The sequence below is a fragment of the Polypterus senegalus genome, chromosome 6 (assembly GCF_016835505.1).
Source record: "Polypterus senegalus isolate Bchr_013 chromosome 6, ASM1683550v1, whole genome shotgun sequence".
Classification (NCBI taxonomy): Eukaryota; Metazoa; Chordata; class Cladistia; order Polypteriformes; family Polypteridae; genus Polypterus; species Polypterus senegalus.
This window is the reverse complement of record NC_053159.1, coordinates 191,135,580-191,155,525: the sequence shown is the minus strand read 5'-3', so window position 1 is coordinate 191,155,525 and position 19,946 is coordinate 191,135,580. Positions and strand designations below refer to the sequence as shown.

Here is a 19,946-nt window from a genome sequence, read left to right as displayed (position 1 = left end):
GCAGACGCCCGTGACCCTGTAGTCAGGATATAGCGGGTTGGATAATGGATGGATGGATCTTTCGGATTCATATAGAAATCCAAGAAAACTTCTTTGTCCGTGTTTTTCAGATAAATTTCGTGTAAAAGTACGATACTTTTGGATGTATGGATTTGTATCCATTATCGCCGGTAGAATTTCTAATATGTCCGATCGTTTAACTCTTTCGATTCTATGTTGCATCACTTCTCCGTGATCATAAATATGAACCTGAATGAATTGTGGTTGCTTTGAAGTTAAACTTGTAGTAGCTTGTAGACTGTACGGTCCTGAATCATGTAAATCTACGTTTTGAACATCGATGCGAACGCAAACAGATTAGAGTCGGATATTTTGCCTGTAGTGTTTGTGGATTTCACTTTCACCAAATAACGAATCTTTAAATTCTCATGGATACAACTCTTCATTGGGAAGAAACACTGCTTCCCTGATGGCAACACAAATTTGAAGATCTACAAGTCTCCGTTTTAAAGTTTAAATCTGAACAATATCTGCATACTTCTGTCATATCACCTACTGTATGTCTGTATATTCGATCTCTTTTAGCTGTTACGTTATTTCACCGAGTAATAATTTCCACTTGTTTGCACTAATGCGATCTTTACTTTACTTTTTTATGAGACTTTCAAATTTTAGTACTTTCATAACCTCTAACCTGCTCCAGCGTTTTTGAACCGCTTTACGACGTTCTACTTTCTCTTCTTCTCTTGGTCTTTTATTTCCGCCCCCGCGTGGACCCGTTAGGTTTTCAGTTCTTCTCTTGGCACAAAGTCTTGTCTTGCAGGATTTTAAATTATCTCTCTGAAAAAGTCTCGTCTCGTCCCAAGATTGTTTTATATAATAGAGAGCTATTTGCTGTTTGGACTGAGAGCTGATGGTAATCGGTTACTGTTCATTTAAACTTCAGTATTACAGACGTTCACAGAGCTCATCAAGGATGCTGCAAAAATCGGACAAGTGGTGTGTGTGTCTCGATGATTGGCTTCTTGCGTTCAAATAAAATGACATTGGACCAAATCATTTATACGAAGGAATCACTTACAGCAATAACAGTTGGGGGAGCAGCCGGCACATCAGCCACACCTGGAACTTTTGCCGCCTCTGGAATCTAAAAATTTGCAAAGAAGAAGAACACACAATTTAGTAAAAAATAAAAGAAAGAAATAAAAGCAGATTGAAAATTCAGGATGTGCGGCAGATACCCGTGAAGCAAGGCAGAAAGCGTGAACTTCCAGCAGAGAACATTTTTGCTTTGAAGATGTTGCGTAACAATAGCATTTGGTGAGAGGCAGCAGAGCAGAAGTGTTGGTACAAAGGATTAGCGAAAGACTTGGCATGTGGCATTAGCAAATTTGGTGGCACACGGTAGTATACAAACCTGCTCTTCCTTTGCTTGGTACTTGATACCTCCTTCCACCACACCTAAAACGGATGTGCCTATCTCTCTGCGCACATGCGTATCATAGCGGGTAACAATTTTTTCAGAGGTCTCTTTAAAAGGAGGCTGAGGTGAGATCACCTGTCCAGTCATCACATGGGTCTCGGAGATCTTGTGAGAAGGTGGCTTCACCGTCTTGGTTATCTTTTGTGGCACAGTCCCTGCAGATAACTCTTTCTGCAGTGTAGCAATAGCAGAGCCAGCTATTGAAACCTAACCAACCCAAGAATAACAGAGTCAAGAGTTCTGCTGAAGTAAGAAGAAGAAGAAGAAGAAGAGGCAAAAGGTCATCTTCTAGACGGTGTTAGTGAACCGGGTTAGAGGTGCGCAAGAAGAATAGTGAGGCGAGCCGAAGCGAGGTGATGAGAAGCTGGGATGATTCATTAGTAGGTCAGACAACACCTTTTTGGATGTATGGTTGGCAGGAGGCGCGCTGTTACAGCATTGGTCAGCTTTCCCAGCAGATGACGGCAACACGTACGGTAAGCAACCTATTAAACGTCTCAGTAGACGTGAAGCGTGTGAGGGGTTATCTGTCAAGAGAGGTTTCACTTCAGGCAAGCAGCAGGATAATCATTGTGGAAGCTCTTAGATCTGTTGTCTGAAATGGCCTTGTGTGCCAACATCTACCCCATGGTTGTAAATAAGCAGTAGCGTTAACATTTTTGGAAAGCCACAAACTCTCTAGGAAAATCAAATCTTTGTGTAGGTTTCAGGCGTACGTTCCACTCAGAGTAAGGAGTCTGTTTATCTGGCCTGTGGGAAGCTAAAGCCGACAGTGGCAAGCGCCATGTCTTGAACTCTTTCAGGGCTGATGCCGACTTTTGTCAAAAGGAGGAGTTGACGATAGTAATCAATTGTAAACTGTGGCTTAAACAACCATTATGTTTTAGCTGGACTCTCGTTGCTAGAAGGTAAGTGTTGACTGAGCTTTTCCGGCACTCCCGTGAATAGCAAGGTGCCAGCAACGGCAAAACTGGCACGTGACATCTGGCGAGAGATCAAAGCGAATGCGTAAAGCAAAACACTCTTTGGACGACATTTTTCCTGTTATCTCTGAACTGGACTATGGCTTGTCAGACTCAGATTTTGATACAAGCGATCGAAAACGAATGCGAGGTTCCAGCTTCAGCTAATTGGTCCCCAGCTAATCGTTATACTGACAGTGTTGGCCAGGGAGGACTGCCACTTAACAATGATAAGAGGCAGAAACCAGATTGTAGTGCACTGCGACCGCGTCCCAGCCACGCAAAGACAGCCTGGCAGCAAGCCTGCCACATAGTCTTGGCAAACTGGCAGCCACAGCATGCGGCAACAGATGTTTTATGTTGATTTCTGTGTGAAACCATTGCTTTTATTGGAAAAAAAATATTCAGCCCTCAAAGAGTTAATGGGGCACAAGTGAGTTGCCGGGTACAAACACTTGCCACTTTGGTGCCATCAATCATCCTGACAGGACAACTTTCAACTATTTAAGGAAACTCATGTGAAGATAAGGAGAACAGGCCAGGCATGTAGCTTAGTGTTCAGGCCCTGTTGGGCATCAATCTTACCCATTGTGGCACCTAGATATCAATATCGGAGGTGTGTTATAAGCGCCATTCTGCTTGCCTGAGATGACCCGTTCTTACCTCGTAAGTATGATCTGCTTTAGGGACAGTAACTTTTGCTACTGTGAAGTGAGGGACTGGTGATGGCACACCAGACACATCCACATGGGAGACACTTTCTTTACTCCTTTCCATCTACAGCAACCAACAAAGTAATGGATAAGCAGGTTGACATACACAGGGACAAGAAGTGAAACACACACACACTGCCAAATTAGGCTGCTTTCGAACCTGGGAAGTGCTAACACCGGCCTGCTGGGCAGCTTTAATGTAAATGTCCGCAGATGCTTTAGCCGCTTCGGCTTTGATGCCCGTAGTTGTAATGTATTGCTGCTCTGATGTTTGTTTTGAGACTGCCTGGTGTTTGTATGCGTAGTCGAGACTCGTTTCTTCAGCATGCAATCCATCGACTTGCTGTGGCTCTCTTGTACGGGCCTGGTCCACGGCCATAAGGACTTTGGCCACGGCTCCCGCTCGTTTGCCAGTTTCAGCCTAAAGATACACAAAAGTACATTCATTCATTTATTTGTATCCCAGGAACTTACTAGAAGATGAGGAGGAGGCTGCATACTCGAGTAGTTCGACTAGTTAAGGTTACTGCTACGTTAATTTGTACCACAATAACTGTTTTCACTACTGTAGTGCTCACTAGGGGTTGACGGTGGTGAAAAGGAACACTGTTAGCCAGTTCTGGAAAGGGAAAAGGAGGCTTCACATGCATGTGAGGATAGGACAGGGGTTTAAAGTGAGGGAGCGCCGCCTTCTTTCTACCTGATCCCAAACCAACTGATCGCATGTGGTGACCAACGTTTCCTTTGTGATCCTTTCCGCAGATTCAGCACGAGGCCGCCGGTCTCTAGCCATGTCAACAGCTGCTATCACAGTAGCCACTGCTGTTGTTTTGTCAATGTCCACTTTTTGCTATGAGTTACCACATCAAAAACAAAAAAAAAAAACACAAAAGAACATTTTATTAGACTGACCAGAAAAACATATTCAGGAGTTTAGTGAAAAAGTGCAAAAATAAACGGCAAAGGAATTCCAAAACGGAGTCCTCGTCACATTACTTAAGCATGAAATCTCATAAAGGACGTGACCTAGGAAGTTGTAGAGGGCCTTGGGCAATGTCTTGTGACATTTTGTGTCGTGAAATGACTAGCATAGGAGGTTGGATGCAAATGGTCGCCACGTCAGGTGTCACATTTGCATGACAAATGATTTTTAATTCATTGTTTTTCGACTGCCAGAAGTAGGTCCCGGTGACGGGCGCTAGGGAATTCTGAGGCGGCTCATGTCATGGCAACAAATGCGTACGACCGAGTAGTCTTGTGGGACCGGGCTTGTTTTACGAATGAGAACAATGAGCTAAAATGTTTGCGGAGAACAGCAGCAATTGTGAAGGGAAAAGGCGCTATATAAATAAAACGTATCTGAAAAGACGCCAACCACAGGGTTTTTTTTTTTTTTTCTAAAAATCTTCCACCAAATTCCTCCAGTCCGTACACTTTAAAAATTCTGCGTGGCAACGTCCCTTTTCTACATATGTATTAGAAAAATAAGTAAAGTAAAAATGGAAAGGCAGGGAGAGTTAACTGACGCTTAATGATTCATTTGTACATCGTAATGAGTTTGGTGATAGAACAGAGAGACGCACACAAAGTCCACTGCAGGTACTTCGCCCCACGTGTTTGAGAAGCGCTTCTCTCTGCTACGATATCCTTGAGTCATTTTGACTATCGTATCACCAGATGGCATAATGGCAGCAAACAGTTTAGATAAGCGTAGTGGTCGATGGATCTACGATGCATTGAAATGCTGTGGGTAAATGCAGAAAACATAGAGAAATAATCTCTTTACAAAGGCAAGTAAGAATTTCACTGGACATCGAAGATGTGACAGTAAGGACCTTAGAAAAGTGCCAATGCAGAAGAAACCGACACTCAGCATTACGCTTTTTTATGGCATGACATGTACATGCAGAATAAAAATACTGAGAAATTTTTAAAAAATGCAGATTATACTCTACCTATACACAGAAGGACTGACGCGAAATAATTTACGGTTTTATTTATATCGGTCTATCTATCTATTTAGTGCATGCTGGGATGCTGTTCTTTTCCAGAGCTTAATTTTAGCTTAATCCTGATGCTCTGGAAATTCAATTAATTATCATTATTATTCATGGTGGCTCCAAAATCCATACTAACCCCTACTTTCTCTTCTGTTCTTTTTTTTGGTTTTCTGTGGTGGCGATCTGCGCCACCACCACCACCTCATCAGGGCACTGTGATGTCCCTCCATTGATGGATTAAAGGCCAGAAGTCCCCATGACCGTCATTATCAAGTTCTACCATCTGAACCCTAAATACAATGAGGACTGACTGAGGTCATTTATGTGAGGCAGAATGCCTAGAGGGGGCTGGTCAGGTGGTCTCGTTGTCTGGTACCCCTGCAGATTTTGTTTTTTTCTTCAGCTGTCTGGAGGTTTTTTTTTGTTTTTTTCTGTCCTCCCTGGCCATCAGACTTTACTTTTATTCGATGTTAATTAGTAATTCTCTGTGCAAGAGAGGACAGAGCTGACTATACTTCCTGAGAAAGCTGGCGTCCTTCAACGTCTGCAATAAGATGCTGCACATGTTCTACCAGACGGTTGTGGTGAGCACCCTCTTCTACGCGGTGGTGTGCTGGGGAGGCAGCATAAAGAAGAGGGACAAACTGGTGAGGAAGGCAGGCTCTATTGTAGGTATGGAGCTGGACAGTTTGACATCCGTGGCAGAGTGACGGGCGCTGAGCAGACTCCTGTCAATCATGGAGAATCCACTGAACGGGATCATCTCCAGACAGAGGAGCAGCTTCAGCGACAGACAGACTGAGGAGACCCCACACTATGTGACTCGGGCGGTAAACGTTAACATTATACAAAGTTATTGTCTGTTATACCTGCATTGTTATCACTCTGATATTTAATATTGTTATTAGTATGCTGCTGCTGGAGTATGTGAATTACCCCTTGGGATTAATAAAATATCTATCTAATCTATCATATAGTGCCACATCTATGTATCTATCTATCTATCATATAGTGCCTTACACATATCTATCTATCTATCTATCTATCTATCTATCTTTCTATCTATCTATCTAATCTATCATATAGTGCCTTACACATATCTATCTATCTGTCTATCTATCTATCTATCTATCATAAAGTGCCACATCTATCTATCTATTATATAGTGCCACATCTATCTATCTATCTATCTATCTATTATATAGTGCCTTTCTATCTATCTATCTATCATATAGTCTTTCACATCTGTCTATCTATTGCCTAATTTTATTTTCTTATATATTTTGTCTTTTTCCCCTCTTTCTTCATCCTGTAAAGCACTTTGAGTAACATTATTTGTTTGAAAATGGGCTCTAGAAATAAATGTTGTACTTGTTGTTGTTGTTAAGAATCTCCTAGAGAAGAAGAGAGAATGATTGAGGACAGCATGTTTTTAGTGAGTATAATTAATTAGTAGTATTTGAAAGTTTCTTGTCAGCAGACATTGTTCAAGTCCTTAATATGATGAGGCAATTTCACTTTTAGACTTTGAAGACAGAGAGTCGTGATTCACAGACATTTTAAGTATACTTTTTACGTATTTTGTAACAGTACCAAATACCAATTTCACTACAGTTTCTATAGTAGAAAGTCCTGCAGTCTCTGTGTACAAACTCCAAGCCGGCACATAATCTAATAATGCCAACAATATTCAATGAGCACCTGAGCCTTTACACCAGTTTCATGTGACCACTAAATTAAACTTCAGCACTTTTCCCCCACAGCAATAGAAAAAGTAAATCCGTAGCCTCCGAAACGTTAGTCGGCCCCTCACTTCTGACATGTCATTGAATTGAGGTTGGTTGTGCTGCTCCTCTGTGTTTGCCATTTTCCTTTATACTGTACCAGTAACAGCGCACTACATGAGAACGTGCCGTGAATAGACCTGACTTGTAGTTTTCCTCCTCTTTCTTTCTCTGTACGTTTAGCATTAGTCTGCTCAGAGGTTGATGCGCTTGTTCCTTCCCTAGCAGCTCTTCTTTTCTCCGCTTCTTCTCTTCTTCCGCCGGCATCTTTTCACGTTAAAACTGATTAAGTCCGTGTTTCTGTTGCAATTACTTAGTACGTTTTCATTAATCTTTCACTTAAGCTGGCACTTAAGTGTTGAATCTGCCTCAATTATGATTTAAGATATCAAAAGGTAGGGGAAGTGATGGCGAAGATGGCAGGGTATGAGAACGCGCCCATACACATGTGGCACACGGCCGCCCTCTGCAGCGAGTTGATTCGACAACTAAATAAAGATAACGAGAGGAATAACTTTGGGGGTCAATCATCACCCCGAAAGCGGACAGTAGACGTCACGTAGTATATGTGTCCCTCGGCGGGGGTGGGCGCGAAGATGTGAAAAAAAGAAAACAAGAATCGAAAATATGAAAAATACATTGAAACCAAAACAAATGAACTTGAACTCCATTTTGATACTAGAAAAATAAATCTAGAGTTAGATAAATGTCGATAAAAGTTAAGTAGGTATAATAAAACTTGTAGCGGTGTATCGGCAGCAAAATATAGGAGTACATTTTATTAGGGTTTCAAAAAAACGCTAGGGGGCGCACAATTAAAACTGTTATGAAAACTCGGGTCGCAGATAAGTAAAGGCTGAGAAACGCTGGTGTACCAAATTTCAGGTCGATCGGTCAAACGGTTTGCGAGCTACAAGTGATTTAAAATCCCGGACGGACAAACGGACAGCCGCGGTAGCGTATTATATAAGAAGATGTGTTACAGAAAAATTTGAATTCAGGCAGGAATGTTGGGGCACCGACTGGTATGGCATGTATCTGTCTTCTGTCAGTACTGTGAATGGCGCTTACGTGTCAGTTAATAACAATCAGGACTGTCTGTCTGTCCTGTCATTTTTTTGTATGCTACCTCCTTCTTCCCATTTCTTGATGTTTTAAAGGTCAAGAGTGCAGTGCCATAATTGTACTTTACTTACTTACGTAATGTACTGTCAATCTGTGAAGAGTCTAAGACATGGAAAAGATGCGATGAGGACGATTAGTCTATTAAGCTTGTCTTCTTAGCTAATAATTACTGGAAATGATGTCAGTGTGATGAATATTGAAGCCAAAGTGACGATGGAGGTGGAAACAATGAAAACGTTGTTGGACAGAGAGACAAATGCATTTTTAACGTTCAGGTGAAGCCATGAGAGGTGACAACTGACTGAATTCACGAAATACCTGATCGTGCAATATCTGCATCTGATGTTTCTCTGCTGCGCTTTCCTCCACCTTTGAAGTGTCTTTAGTGAAGTCATGAGCCACCATGACAACAGTGGATTCTTTGTCTCTGTCAACTTTCATCTATATTTATTAAAATAGAAGAAAGTACAATAAAATAAGGGTTTTCACTCACATAACACGTTGTGACGACATACCAAATGAGTGAAAAATGTGAATGGTGGGGAGAAAACGGTGACAATAATAATAATAATAATAAAATACAAAGGTTAAAAAAGGTGAAAACAATCAAAAGGAGACAAAACAAAATGGGAGGTGAGTGAAAAATGGCATCAAAAATCCTGAAGGTGCAATGAGTGGGACTTTGATGTGATACCTGCTGTTGAGCGGCTTGTATATGCAGAGTTGTGGAGGTTGTCTCAGTCCCTGTCCACTGCACAGAAGACGAAATGGCATCGAGACCACGGGCCTGGTCCACTGAAATGACATCGAGACCACGGGCCTGGTCCACTGAAATGGCATCACGCCCACGGGCCTGGTCCACTGCAGCCAACACGGTGGCCACTGCGCTCGATCTGCCGGCACCATGCTGCTCCTACAGCACATTAGGCACATTAAGAGCCAATCACAAAGCAGTGAAACAAACAGTATGACCCCTGACCCCCACATCAGCCTTGGGGAGTAAGCGTGTAAACAGCACAAAAAGCAAATTTTTAAGAAAGCAAAACACAGAGCAGTTTGCTACTTGCCACTTAGACATTTGCTTCCTAGTGACAATTATGTGACAAGCCATTCGGACAGCATTTCCTCTCGCATCTCACGGTAGAAGCGCTAAAGCTGTACTGCTAGTGGGTGGTGATGTCAAAACCAGAATTCATCTTCAACCCCACCGTGCCCTGAATGTGGCAGGTCATTTATTTCACATACTGTACTCCTTTTTGTCCCCAGTCAATATTTAGAGCGTATTGCTGTGGTACAGAAGTTGGCTTTCAAACAAAACACAAGACATTTTCACTTTACAGACAATTTTACAAAATGTGCAGAATGAACTGCCGTGTGCTTTACTTGGCAGCATAAGATTTTTGTATACTTAGGCACACACAGCGTCACCAACAAATGAGTTTAAACAACAGGTGGTTGGGAAGAAACATTTTATAATATACAGTAGTGGAGAGAGCCGAATTAGGGAGCAAACATTAGAACAATGTGACAAAAACGGACTATTCAGGCCTACAAAGCGTGCCAATCCTATCCATCTAATTCCTCCAACTCCACACAGAGTCGAGTTTTGATGCTCTTTAAAGTCCTCCTGTCCACGACACCACCCTATTTGTCTTTGGTTCTCTGCGTAAGGAAAAACATCTTAATGTCTGTGTGAAATTTACTCTTCACAAGATTCCAACGGTGTCCCGTTGTTCTTGATGAACTCATTTTAAAGTAACAGCCGGGATCCACTGGACTAATTCCTTTGAGAATTTTAAACACTTCAATCAAGTCAACTCTTACCCATTTGGTTAAACTGAAAGGGTTCAACTCCTTCAATCTTTCCTCATAACTCGTCCCCTGCAGCCCCTGAATCAGCCTAGTCTCTCTTCTCTGGACCTTCTCTTGTCCTGCTATGTCCTTTTTGTAGCCTGGAGACCCAAACTGCACACAGGACTCCAGATGAGTCCTCACCAGTGTGTTATAAAGACTGAGCAGAACCTCCTGTGACTTGTACTGCACACATCAAGGCGCTATATAACCTGACACTCTGTGAGCCTTCTTAATGGCTGCTGAACACTGTCTGGAAGTCGATATCTTAGAGTCCACTACGACTCCTAACTCCTTCTCATAAGGTGGACTTTTGATTTTCACTCCTCCCATTGTGTATTCAGACCTCACATTATTACTTCCTGTTTATAATTCTTTATATTTACTGACATTAAATTTCATCGTTCACAAGTCTGCCCAAACCTGTCTGCTGTCCAAATCCTAGACTCAGCCTAGTCGCTCTTCTCTGGACCTTCTCTTGTGCTGCTGTGTCTTTATGGAGACCCAAACTGCACACAGGACTCCAGATGAGGCCTCACCAGTGTGTCATAAAGTTTGAACAGACCCTTCTGTGACTTGTACTCCACACATCAAGGCGCTATATAACCTGACATTCTGTTAGACTTCTTAATGGCTTCTGTCTACCAGTTGATAGCATCAAGTCCACTATGACTCCTAAATCCTTCTCATAAGGTCGACTCTCGATTTTCCGACTGCCTATCGTGTATTCAGACCTCACATTTTCACTTCCTGATTATAATTCTTTACATTTACTGACATTAATTGTTGTCTGCCAGAAACTCGCCCAAACCTTATGCTGTCCAAGTCCTGGAATCAGCCTAGTTGTTCTTCTCTGGACCTTCTCTTGTGCTGCTGTGTCTTTATGGAGACCCAAACTGCACACAGGACTCCAGATGAGGCCTCACCAGTGTGTCATAAAGTTTGAACAGACCCTTCTGTGACTTGTACTCCACACGTCAAGGCGCTATATAACCTGACAGTCTGTTAGCCTTCTTAAAGGAATACTAAGCCCAAAGTTGATATTTCTTTTATGTTACTTACACTTAATCATCAGTATGAAAAGAAAAGCTAATGACATACTGTCACAAAACACAATGGTGCTGTACTGTACTGTATGTGTTGTTGATTTCAGACATAACTATTTAACAATATTTTATCAAAATCACTTTGTACGCTTTCAGCAAGTGAAAGGATGACTGACGTGTGAATTAGGTGACAAGAGTAACCTCAGATGGTTTTTTTTTTTCCTTTTTGTACATTTTTGCTGTTGTACAGAACTGGTCTCCATTGTGTTCTGTTATGTCATAAATTTCTTTCATTCCATTTTGCATCAAAACATTTTTTCTCATACGCAAATACAAAATATATAGAATAAGTAACATATAAATATCATTTTTGGGTGGAGTATTCCTTTAATATCCTCTGAACAATGCCTAGAAATTGATAACGACAAGTCTACTGTGACTCCCAGATCCTTCTCAATAGGAGTACTTTCAAGTTTCAGACCTCCCAATGTGTATTCAAATCTCACATTTTTACTTCTTATGTGTAATATTTAGCATTTACATTAAATTTCATCTGTAACAAAGGCTGTATGCTATCCAGTTTCTCTGTAATTCTACTTCTTTTTTCGGCTGCTCCCGTTAGGAGTTGCCACAGCGGATCACCTTCTTCCATATCTTCCTGTCCTTGTCATCTTGTTCTGTCACACCCGTCACCTGCATGTCCTCTCTCACCACATCCATAAACCTCCTCTTAGGCCTTCCTCTTCCCTGTCAGCTCTATCCTTAGCACCCTTCTCCCAGTATACCCAGCATCTCTCCTCTGCACATCTCCAATCCAACACAATCTCGCTTCTCTGACTTTGTCTCCAAATCATCCAACCTGAGCTGACCCTCTAATGTCCTCATTTCTAATCCTGTTCATCCTCGTCACACCCAATCCAAATCTTAGCATCTTTAACTCTGCCACCTCCAGCTCTGTCTCCTGTGCCACCATCTCCAGCCCATATAACACAGCTGGTCTCACTACAGTCCTGTAGACCTTCCCTGTCACTCTTACTGATACCCGTCTGTCACAAATCACTCCTGTCACTCTTCTTCACCCACTCCACCCTGTCTGCACTCTCTTCTTCCTCTCATTCACACTCCCCATTACTCTGTACTGTTGATCCCAAGTATTTAAACTCATCCACCTTCACCAACTCTACTCCCCTCATCCTCACCACTCCACTGACCTCCCTCTCATTCACACACATGTAATCTGTCTTGGTGGTCCTACTGACCTTCATTCCTCTCCTCTCAAATTCTAGGTTACCTGCCAGTCCACCTAACTTGGTATCATCTGAAAACTAGGGGCCCTTTCTTCATTGGAATGAAATTCCAACATGGGGTGCTAGTCACGCACAACCCCATGCTTACAGTAGGCCAGTTTCATTCAATTGTGGTTACTCGAGCGCACAATATAACAAAGGGTGAGGTCTACAAAAACTGTTAGTAGATCAGGTCTCGCCCGCAAGGCAACCCTGACCACAGAGAAAATGGGAGGCTCGATGCCTCACTAGGCTCCATGATGGAGGTCAGGTTTTTAGATAGATAGATAGATAGATAGATAGATAGATAGATAGATAGATAGATAGATAGATAGATAGATAGATAGATAGATAGATAGATAGATAGATAGATATGAAAGGCACTATATAATGATAGATAGATAGATAGATAGATAGATATGAAAGGCACTATATAATGATAGATAGATAGATAGATAGATAGATAGATAGATAGATAGATAGATAGATAGATAGATAGATAGATAGATAGATATGAAAGGCACTATATTATAGATAGATAGATAGATAGATAGATAGATAGATAGATAGATAGATAGATAGATAGATAGATAGATGTGAAAGGCACTATATTATAGATAGATAGATAGATACTTTATTAATCCCCAAGGGGAAATTCACATTTTAGATTCAAAAGGAATAGCAAAGAGTCTCAAAGGCTTGAAGTTTGTTCAATCCAGAGGAAGAAACCATGAAAAACTCTGATAGGTGTAGATTTTTATAAAATTGAAGATTTATTACCAACAAAAAAATAGAAAAAAGGAGGCAAAAAGGAATTTCCGAAAAGGCAATCCTCTGCAAGTACCAGTACATGAACTAGAAAACAATGCTTCTGCTAAAGCCGGAAATTGTCAAAAAATACAAAACAAAACAATAGGAACAAGTAAATCCAAAGAATATCGATGTCCCATCAAACACTGGGCACAAGGCAGCAACCCCAATCAGAAAGGAGAACTCATCAAAGCACCAAACACATTCATTGAATGGTGAAGAACTGGACTGCCTAACAACCTTTACGGGGCTGGGGTCGGTCCCTCAACTGTGATGGGCACAAAACACAAAGGACATCGAGGAACAAGCATACACACATAGAAACCAAACAACAAAGAAAACTGATAAAAATTGCATAATTATACAAATAATACACATACAAAACAACATCAATGTGAACAATAACGATCAAAGGACCAAAAATGAACACAATGACGTAAACAAGAGATTAAAAGATAAGCCAGTAACCCCGGCTTAAACATGGCACATACGGCGTATCGATTAAACCTGCGTGTATTTGAGATCTCGGAAGACATCACAGCCCACAGAGGGAAACCACTCTAACACGGGAAGAACATGCAAACTCCACACAGGCAGTAATTCCACCCGCTTCTCTGGAGTGATTAGGTAGCAGTGCCACATTGCAACGCTCTCGAGATATTTTCCACACACCAGAGTTCAGACTTTTCTGAACTTTGTTTTGAGTTTTTGAACATTTTAATATAATTTTCAAAGGTTCACAATCCAAGCCAGGCAGGTCTCACTACATTTGAATTCATATATAAACAAATATTTAGAGCTGGACACATTTTTGTTTCAGACAGCCTGCATATGAACAAGTACAAGTACAAGCTTACTGGCTGTTCAAATGCAGGTTGAAAAGCCACTTCAAATATGACTGACCTGAGGCTTGGAAGACAGATGGACTGCTTGATACAAATGAAACGGTGCAGCAGCTGATTGAATTACCTCTCTAACGCCAACTGCCTCCTGTACTCCATATTGGCCCTCCCAGTGCGCTTCCACATGTGCACGGGACTCTCTGTATTGTGTCTCCATCGAGTAATCCTCCTGCTTCCAAGGAGGAAGGACATCTGAAGCTAAGGCAGAAACTGTCGTTTTTCTGGCCATCAGCGGAGACTTAACTGGTCTAATCGGCGAAGTCGAGAGTCTTCCTGATGGGGAGACTGACCTGTGTATCAATGAAGGAAATGTTCATATCAGTAAGCATTACATTTTGGTCACATGAAAATGTCTCCTTCTCCATTATGAAATAACCCTTCATTTTCTAATCTGTAATGTATGTTTTCAGTCCTAACCCGATTTCAACAAGAGTATGGAAATAATCATCCCTGGATGGTGTCATGATACAGAGTCACAAAATACAATCATAATAATAATAATAATAATAATAATAATGATAATACTTTTTATTTATATAGCACCTTTCCCAGGCTCAAGGTGCTTCACAGAGTCTTAGAAAAAAACAGCAGGGTATATGTAACATTGGATACAAAGATTTTCCTTAATAGAACAATGAAACAGATAACAAAGCATTAAATAGAATAAAGGACAATAAACCAGAGTAAAACACTAAATTCAATGCTAAAATAACCTCATTTATGATATCCCCCACACTATGCGACTCTTCAATTCCACCCAGGGAGGTAAACATTAACATTATACAAAGTTATTGTCTGTTATACCTGCATTGTTATCACTCTTCAATTTAATATTGGTTTTTATTAATATGCTGATGAGTATAAGTAAGAAGTATGTGAATTTCACCTTGGGATTAATAAAGTATCTATCTATCTACCATTATATAGTGCCTTTCCTATTTATCTATCTATTATGTAGTGCCTTTCATATCCATCTATCTATCATTATATAGTGCCTTTCATATCCATCTATCTATCATTATATAGTGCCTTTCATATCTATCTATCTATCATTATATAGTGCCTTTTCTATCTATCTATCTATCTATCTAAGAGACACACACATTATTCTGAGCACCTGGACAGAAAGGTAAACTGAAAGAAAGGTCAGAATGTGAAGTTAAGTTCAAAGCCTTCCTAAATAGATGAGTTTTAAGTTGTTTTTTAATAGAATGAATGGAGTCGGCTGATCTCATTAATTTCGGGAGGTCATTCCAAAGTCTACTATGGAGCTGAAGGCCCTGCTGTCACCCATAGAGTGCAGGTTAGTGTGAGGCACAACAAGATGGCCAGAATCAGAGGACCTTAGTGGGCAAACAGGAGCCTAGTGATTTAGAAGGTCACTGCTGTAGTCCGGTGTGAGGCCATTTAAAGCTTTGTAGGTTATTAATAGAATTTGATATTCAATCCTGTAAGACACAGGGAGCCAGTAGAGGCGACACAGGATGGTTGCGATGTACTCGCTGTTGCTGGTTCGTGTCAGGACTCTTACAACAGAGTTTTGAATCAACTGGAGCTATGATAGAAGGTTAGAAGGGGCACCTGCCAGCAGCGAGTTACAATAATTAATGTGGGACGCGATAAAAGCATGATATATAAATATGAATAAAAAGACTTCCAAAAGGCCCATAAAGCAGGCCAAGAGACATTTACTGATCAGCCCAGAAAAGGTTCACTCCATTCTCTCCTCTCCCCCAACTGCTACCCGCAGGCTTCGATCTAAGCAGGCCTAAAATGCGATATTAAAAATTCCAAATGCAAAGAAAGTCCTTGGGGGGGAAAAAAACCCAAAATGCCTTACAAAATTGAAAGTTGACTGTAAACATCTGGCTTACACATGTGAGCAACAAAAAAATCCTTATAAAATGTCTATTTATTAACAAAATAGAAAATAAAACAATCAAAAGGGCAAAAATAATTTGCCTAAAAGGCAATCTGAAGTAAAAAAAAAATCCCAATACACAAGGTTAACTTATATTATCATTTATTTATTGCATGAGAAATGTTGTTTTTAAAATGTATTTTGTGATCCACGTCTTCCCGAGAAAGCTACTTATTTTTATCATTCTGCCACAATGCCGTTTTTTCCATGTGACCTCGTTGAGAAATCCAATTAGATTTTGGCCTGTCGTTTACATTGTCTCCAGAATTGGAGGAATTTGTAAAATAATAATATTTGTCTGTGGTGGGTTGGCACCCTGTCCAGGATTGGTTCCTGCCTTGTGCCCTGTGTTGGCTGGGATTGGCTCCAGTAGACCCCCGTGACCCTATTCGGATTCAGCGGGTTAGAAAATGGATGGATGGAATAATATTTGTGATTGTTTCTTAGTGCTTTTCTGGTTTAAGACTTATTTTAACTCTCAATTGTGATTCGTGTTTCAGCCTTGTTCTGACAAAAGATTCGTTTTATTCCTGTCCTCTGATCCCTGGGTATCTTACATTTACAGCTTTCCCCAGACACTCTAACTGTCTTTTAGGCAGAACCCCTAAGGCACGGGTGTCAGACTCCAGTCCTGGAGGGCCGCAGTGGCTGCTGCAGGTTTTCATTCCAACCCTCTCCTTCATTAGTGACCAGTTTGTGCTGCTAATTAACTTCTTTTTGCCTCAGTTTGAATTGACGTGACTCAGGCCCTTAAGTTGTCTCTTTTTTCTTAATTAGCTGCCAAAGAATAATGAGGCACAAAACGAGCCGCCACATGAGCAGCTCACCTGTGCCCATCACACAATAGCTGAAAATAAAGAAAGAAAGGTGATGGTCTCGATGAGGCCGATCTCTCGGGTCACCAAACCAGGAAAAACAGAACATTGACAGTTTTGGAAATGTCTGCTGTATCAGAATGAGAGCAGCAACAAGCCAAGAATTAAATACCGGGCTTAATTAACAGAAAGAATCAGCTTCTCATTAAGAGATTGGCCGGAGTTTGAAATCCCAGTTTAGCTGGTGATCTGTTGGCTCGTTCCACGTCTCATTTCTGTTATTTAATGAAGAAAGGAATCAATTCAGAGGACTGAATCCTTCAAAACAGGGCTATTGAAAATGAAGGGAAAAGAAGTTCATTAGCAGTGAAAACTGGTCACCGATCAGGAAAATGTGTTAGAATGAAAACCTGCAGCCATTGCGGCCCTCCAGGCCCAGAGTTTGACACTCCTGTCCTAAAGTAAATCCAAAAACAGGGAAGAAGAGTCCAGTACTGAAGAAAAGCCATACTCGCAGACTCTGATCCTAACTCAGTGCACCACTGCTGGATCTTCTCTTTCTGGCAGATTTGTAACATGGCGTACATTAATTAGCCTGACTGGATGCCCTTGGTGTGTGACTGCTGGGTTGTTTTTCTCCCTGGATTTGTATTCCAACATGTGGTGCCAGTTGTATTGAACTGCCTAGTACTCGGCCACTTGTAAATAGCTTTCTTGCTGATGGTCTGGATTGCCTGAATTCAAATACGACATTAATGTCGACATTAGCCCTCTATTGACAGCTTTTATTAGACCTTTATTCATTTCTGATGTTTTCCTAAAGCTCCTCGGATTTGACTTCTTCTTTATCAAACACCGTCTCAACAAACATCAGATGCCATTTTTTCACTTTTGAGTCTCTATACGTTTCTACTCACCGGACTGGGGATGGAGCAGGTGCTTTAACTGGTCTCACAGGTGAAGGTGACTGATGTCTTCCTGCAGCCACCTTTGCCACTGGAGGAGTTGGGGATTTGGAAGTTGGCTTTGGTGGTACCCGTGGGGGTGTCTTATGTGGTAGATACTGTACTCCTGTAACTCCATCAACAACCATCTCCATGGCTGCTGCTGAGGCTTCAAAACGGGCTTCCATTCTCTGTACATTGAAGAGAAATACAATAAAAGACTTTCAGTCAACTAAGCACACCATGTATTTCATCTTGGTCACTACTGCTAACAGGACATAGAAAAATGGTGGGGGGGAAGGCGCAGTGGGCTTGGCCTGACTGTCATGTCTGTTTAATGAAGCTTCTTCTACTTCTTTCGGCTGCTCCCGTTAGGGGTCACCACAGCTGATCATCTTCTTCCATATCTTCCTGTCCTCGTCATCTTGTTCTGTCACACTCGTCACCTGCACGTCCTCTCTCAACACCTCCACTTAGGCCTTCCTCTCCTCCTCTTCCCTGGCAGCTCTGTCTCCCAGTATACCCCTCATCTCTCCTCTGCACATGTCCAAACCAACGCCATCTCGCCTCTCTGACTTTGTCTCCCAACCGTCCCACCTGAGCTGACCCTCTAATGTCCTCATTTCTAATCCTGTCCATCCTCGTCACACCCAATGCAAATCTTAACATCTTTAACTCTGCCACCTTCAGTTGCTTGTACCCACACATCTCAAATTGATCTTTTCAAAATGTTACAATCCATCTCTTGTATCATTGCACCAGCTACCATTTGGTGATGTACCTCAGCATTCACATCATCTGTAATTACCTTTTCTACCCTTGTCTGACGGGAAATCTGAGCAGTGGAGATTACTGTCTTTGTCTTCTTTGCAGGTATGGCTTCCTCTTCACCTGAAAGTAAGAAATGACCTCTTTAGAGACACAGCTATTTCTATAATTTAACACATTTGTTCTCTTCAGAATGAAAATGGACGTGAAGTGTAGTCAAAGTGAATGAAGCAGAAGGCTAGCCATGTTATGGTGAAACCACTGGGCTGCACAATAGACTGGACATCCACTAATATTATGTACTTTAGTTGTGATTATGGCAGTTATGCTATTCAGTTTAATTGTATCTTATATACTGTATTGTTCTTCATTGTAGACGTTGTGGCAGACGGCTGGGGTCCATGCCCAGCCGGGATGCCCCTTCACTATATGTTCAGAGGGAAGAGCCATGGAGGGTGCAATACCTCCCCCTGGACGCCCCCCCTGGGTTGGAGCCGTGCCTCGGTGTTCCGCAGGGCTCCATGGGAATTGGAGTTGGGTGCAGTCCTGTTGGGCCCTGCAGGCGCCGCCAGGGGATGCTGCAGCTGTGATTCCTGAGCCTGTATGGGCAGCGAATTCACCACACCCGGAAGTGCAGCCGGAACTCGGAGGTCAACCACCTGCAGCACTTTGGGTGGACTATAAAAGGGGCCAGCAGCCATCACTCAATGGCCAGAGTCGGGAGGAGGAGTGGTGGAGCCAACAGAAGAGTGTTAGTGCTTGTGTTTTGGGACTGTGTTGTGCCTGTGGGGGTCACGGGGGTACTGAGGGATTTGGAAATTGTAGAGAAATAAATTCTGCTCAGATTAAATAAGCTGAGATCAAACAAATCACCAGGCCCAGATGATATTTACCCTCGAGTTCTTAAGGAGGCTAGCGAGTCCAGATATAAACCCTTGACACGTATTTTTAGGAAGTCATTGCGCACTGGAGAGATTCTGAAGGACTGGAAAATGTCAAATATCATCCCATTATATAAAAAAGGGTGACCGGGCAGAGCCAAGCAACTATAGGACAGTAAGCTTAACGTGCATCACTGGAGAATTAATGGAAGGAATTATTAAGGAGACGATTGAGCAACACATGGCAAGGACAGGAGTTATTAGGACAGTCAGCGTGGGGTCAGAAGGGGGAGGTCGTGTTTTACTAACATGTTGGAATTCTATGAGGAGGCAACCAAAGGATACGAGCAGAGTGGAGCAGATGAGATTATTGATCTGGACTTTCAGAAAGCATTTGATGAGGTGCCACCTGAGAGGGTGGGCATCAAACTAAAAGAAGTGGCAGTTCAGGGTGATGTTTTTAGATGGGTGCAAAATTCGCTGAGACACAGAAGGCAAAGGGTGATGGTGTGAGGAACCTCATCAGAATTGGCCGATGTTAAGAGTGGTGACCAGCAGGGGGCAATGAGGGGCCACTCCTATTTTTAATATCTATAAATGATTTAGATAGGAATATAAGGAACAAGCTGGTTAAGTTTGCACATGATACCAAGAT

At 41.9% G+C, this 19,946-nt stretch overlaps 1 protein-coding gene across 1 annotated transcript in view; it reads right to left on the bottom strand.

Moving 5' to 3' along the window:
* The window catches only part of LOC120530680 (titin-like), a 71,757-nt gene that overhangs the window by 40,032 nt on the left and 11,779 nt on the right, over positions 1-19,946 (bottom strand). The window contains exons 5-14 of the mRNA XM_039755101.1: positions 18,451-18,533; positions 17,616-17,833; positions 14,030-14,252; positions 8,762-8,980; positions 8,386-8,508; positions 3,859-4,008; positions 3,319-3,579; positions 3,109-3,222; positions 1,418-1,690; positions 1,082-1,147 (exon numbers count right to left, since the gene is read on the bottom strand). Of these exons, the coding sequence (XP_039611035.1) occupies positions 1,082-1,147; positions 1,418-1,690; positions 3,109-3,222; positions 3,319-3,579; positions 3,859-4,008; positions 8,386-8,508; positions 8,762-8,980; positions 14,030-14,252; positions 17,616-17,833; positions 18,451-18,533 (1,730 nt within the window). The remainder of the gene's footprint in view (positions 1-1,081; positions 1,148-1,417; positions 1,691-3,108; positions 3,223-3,318; positions 3,580-3,858; positions 4,009-8,385; positions 8,509-8,761; positions 8,981-14,029; positions 14,253-17,615; positions 17,834-18,450; positions 18,534-19,946) is intronic.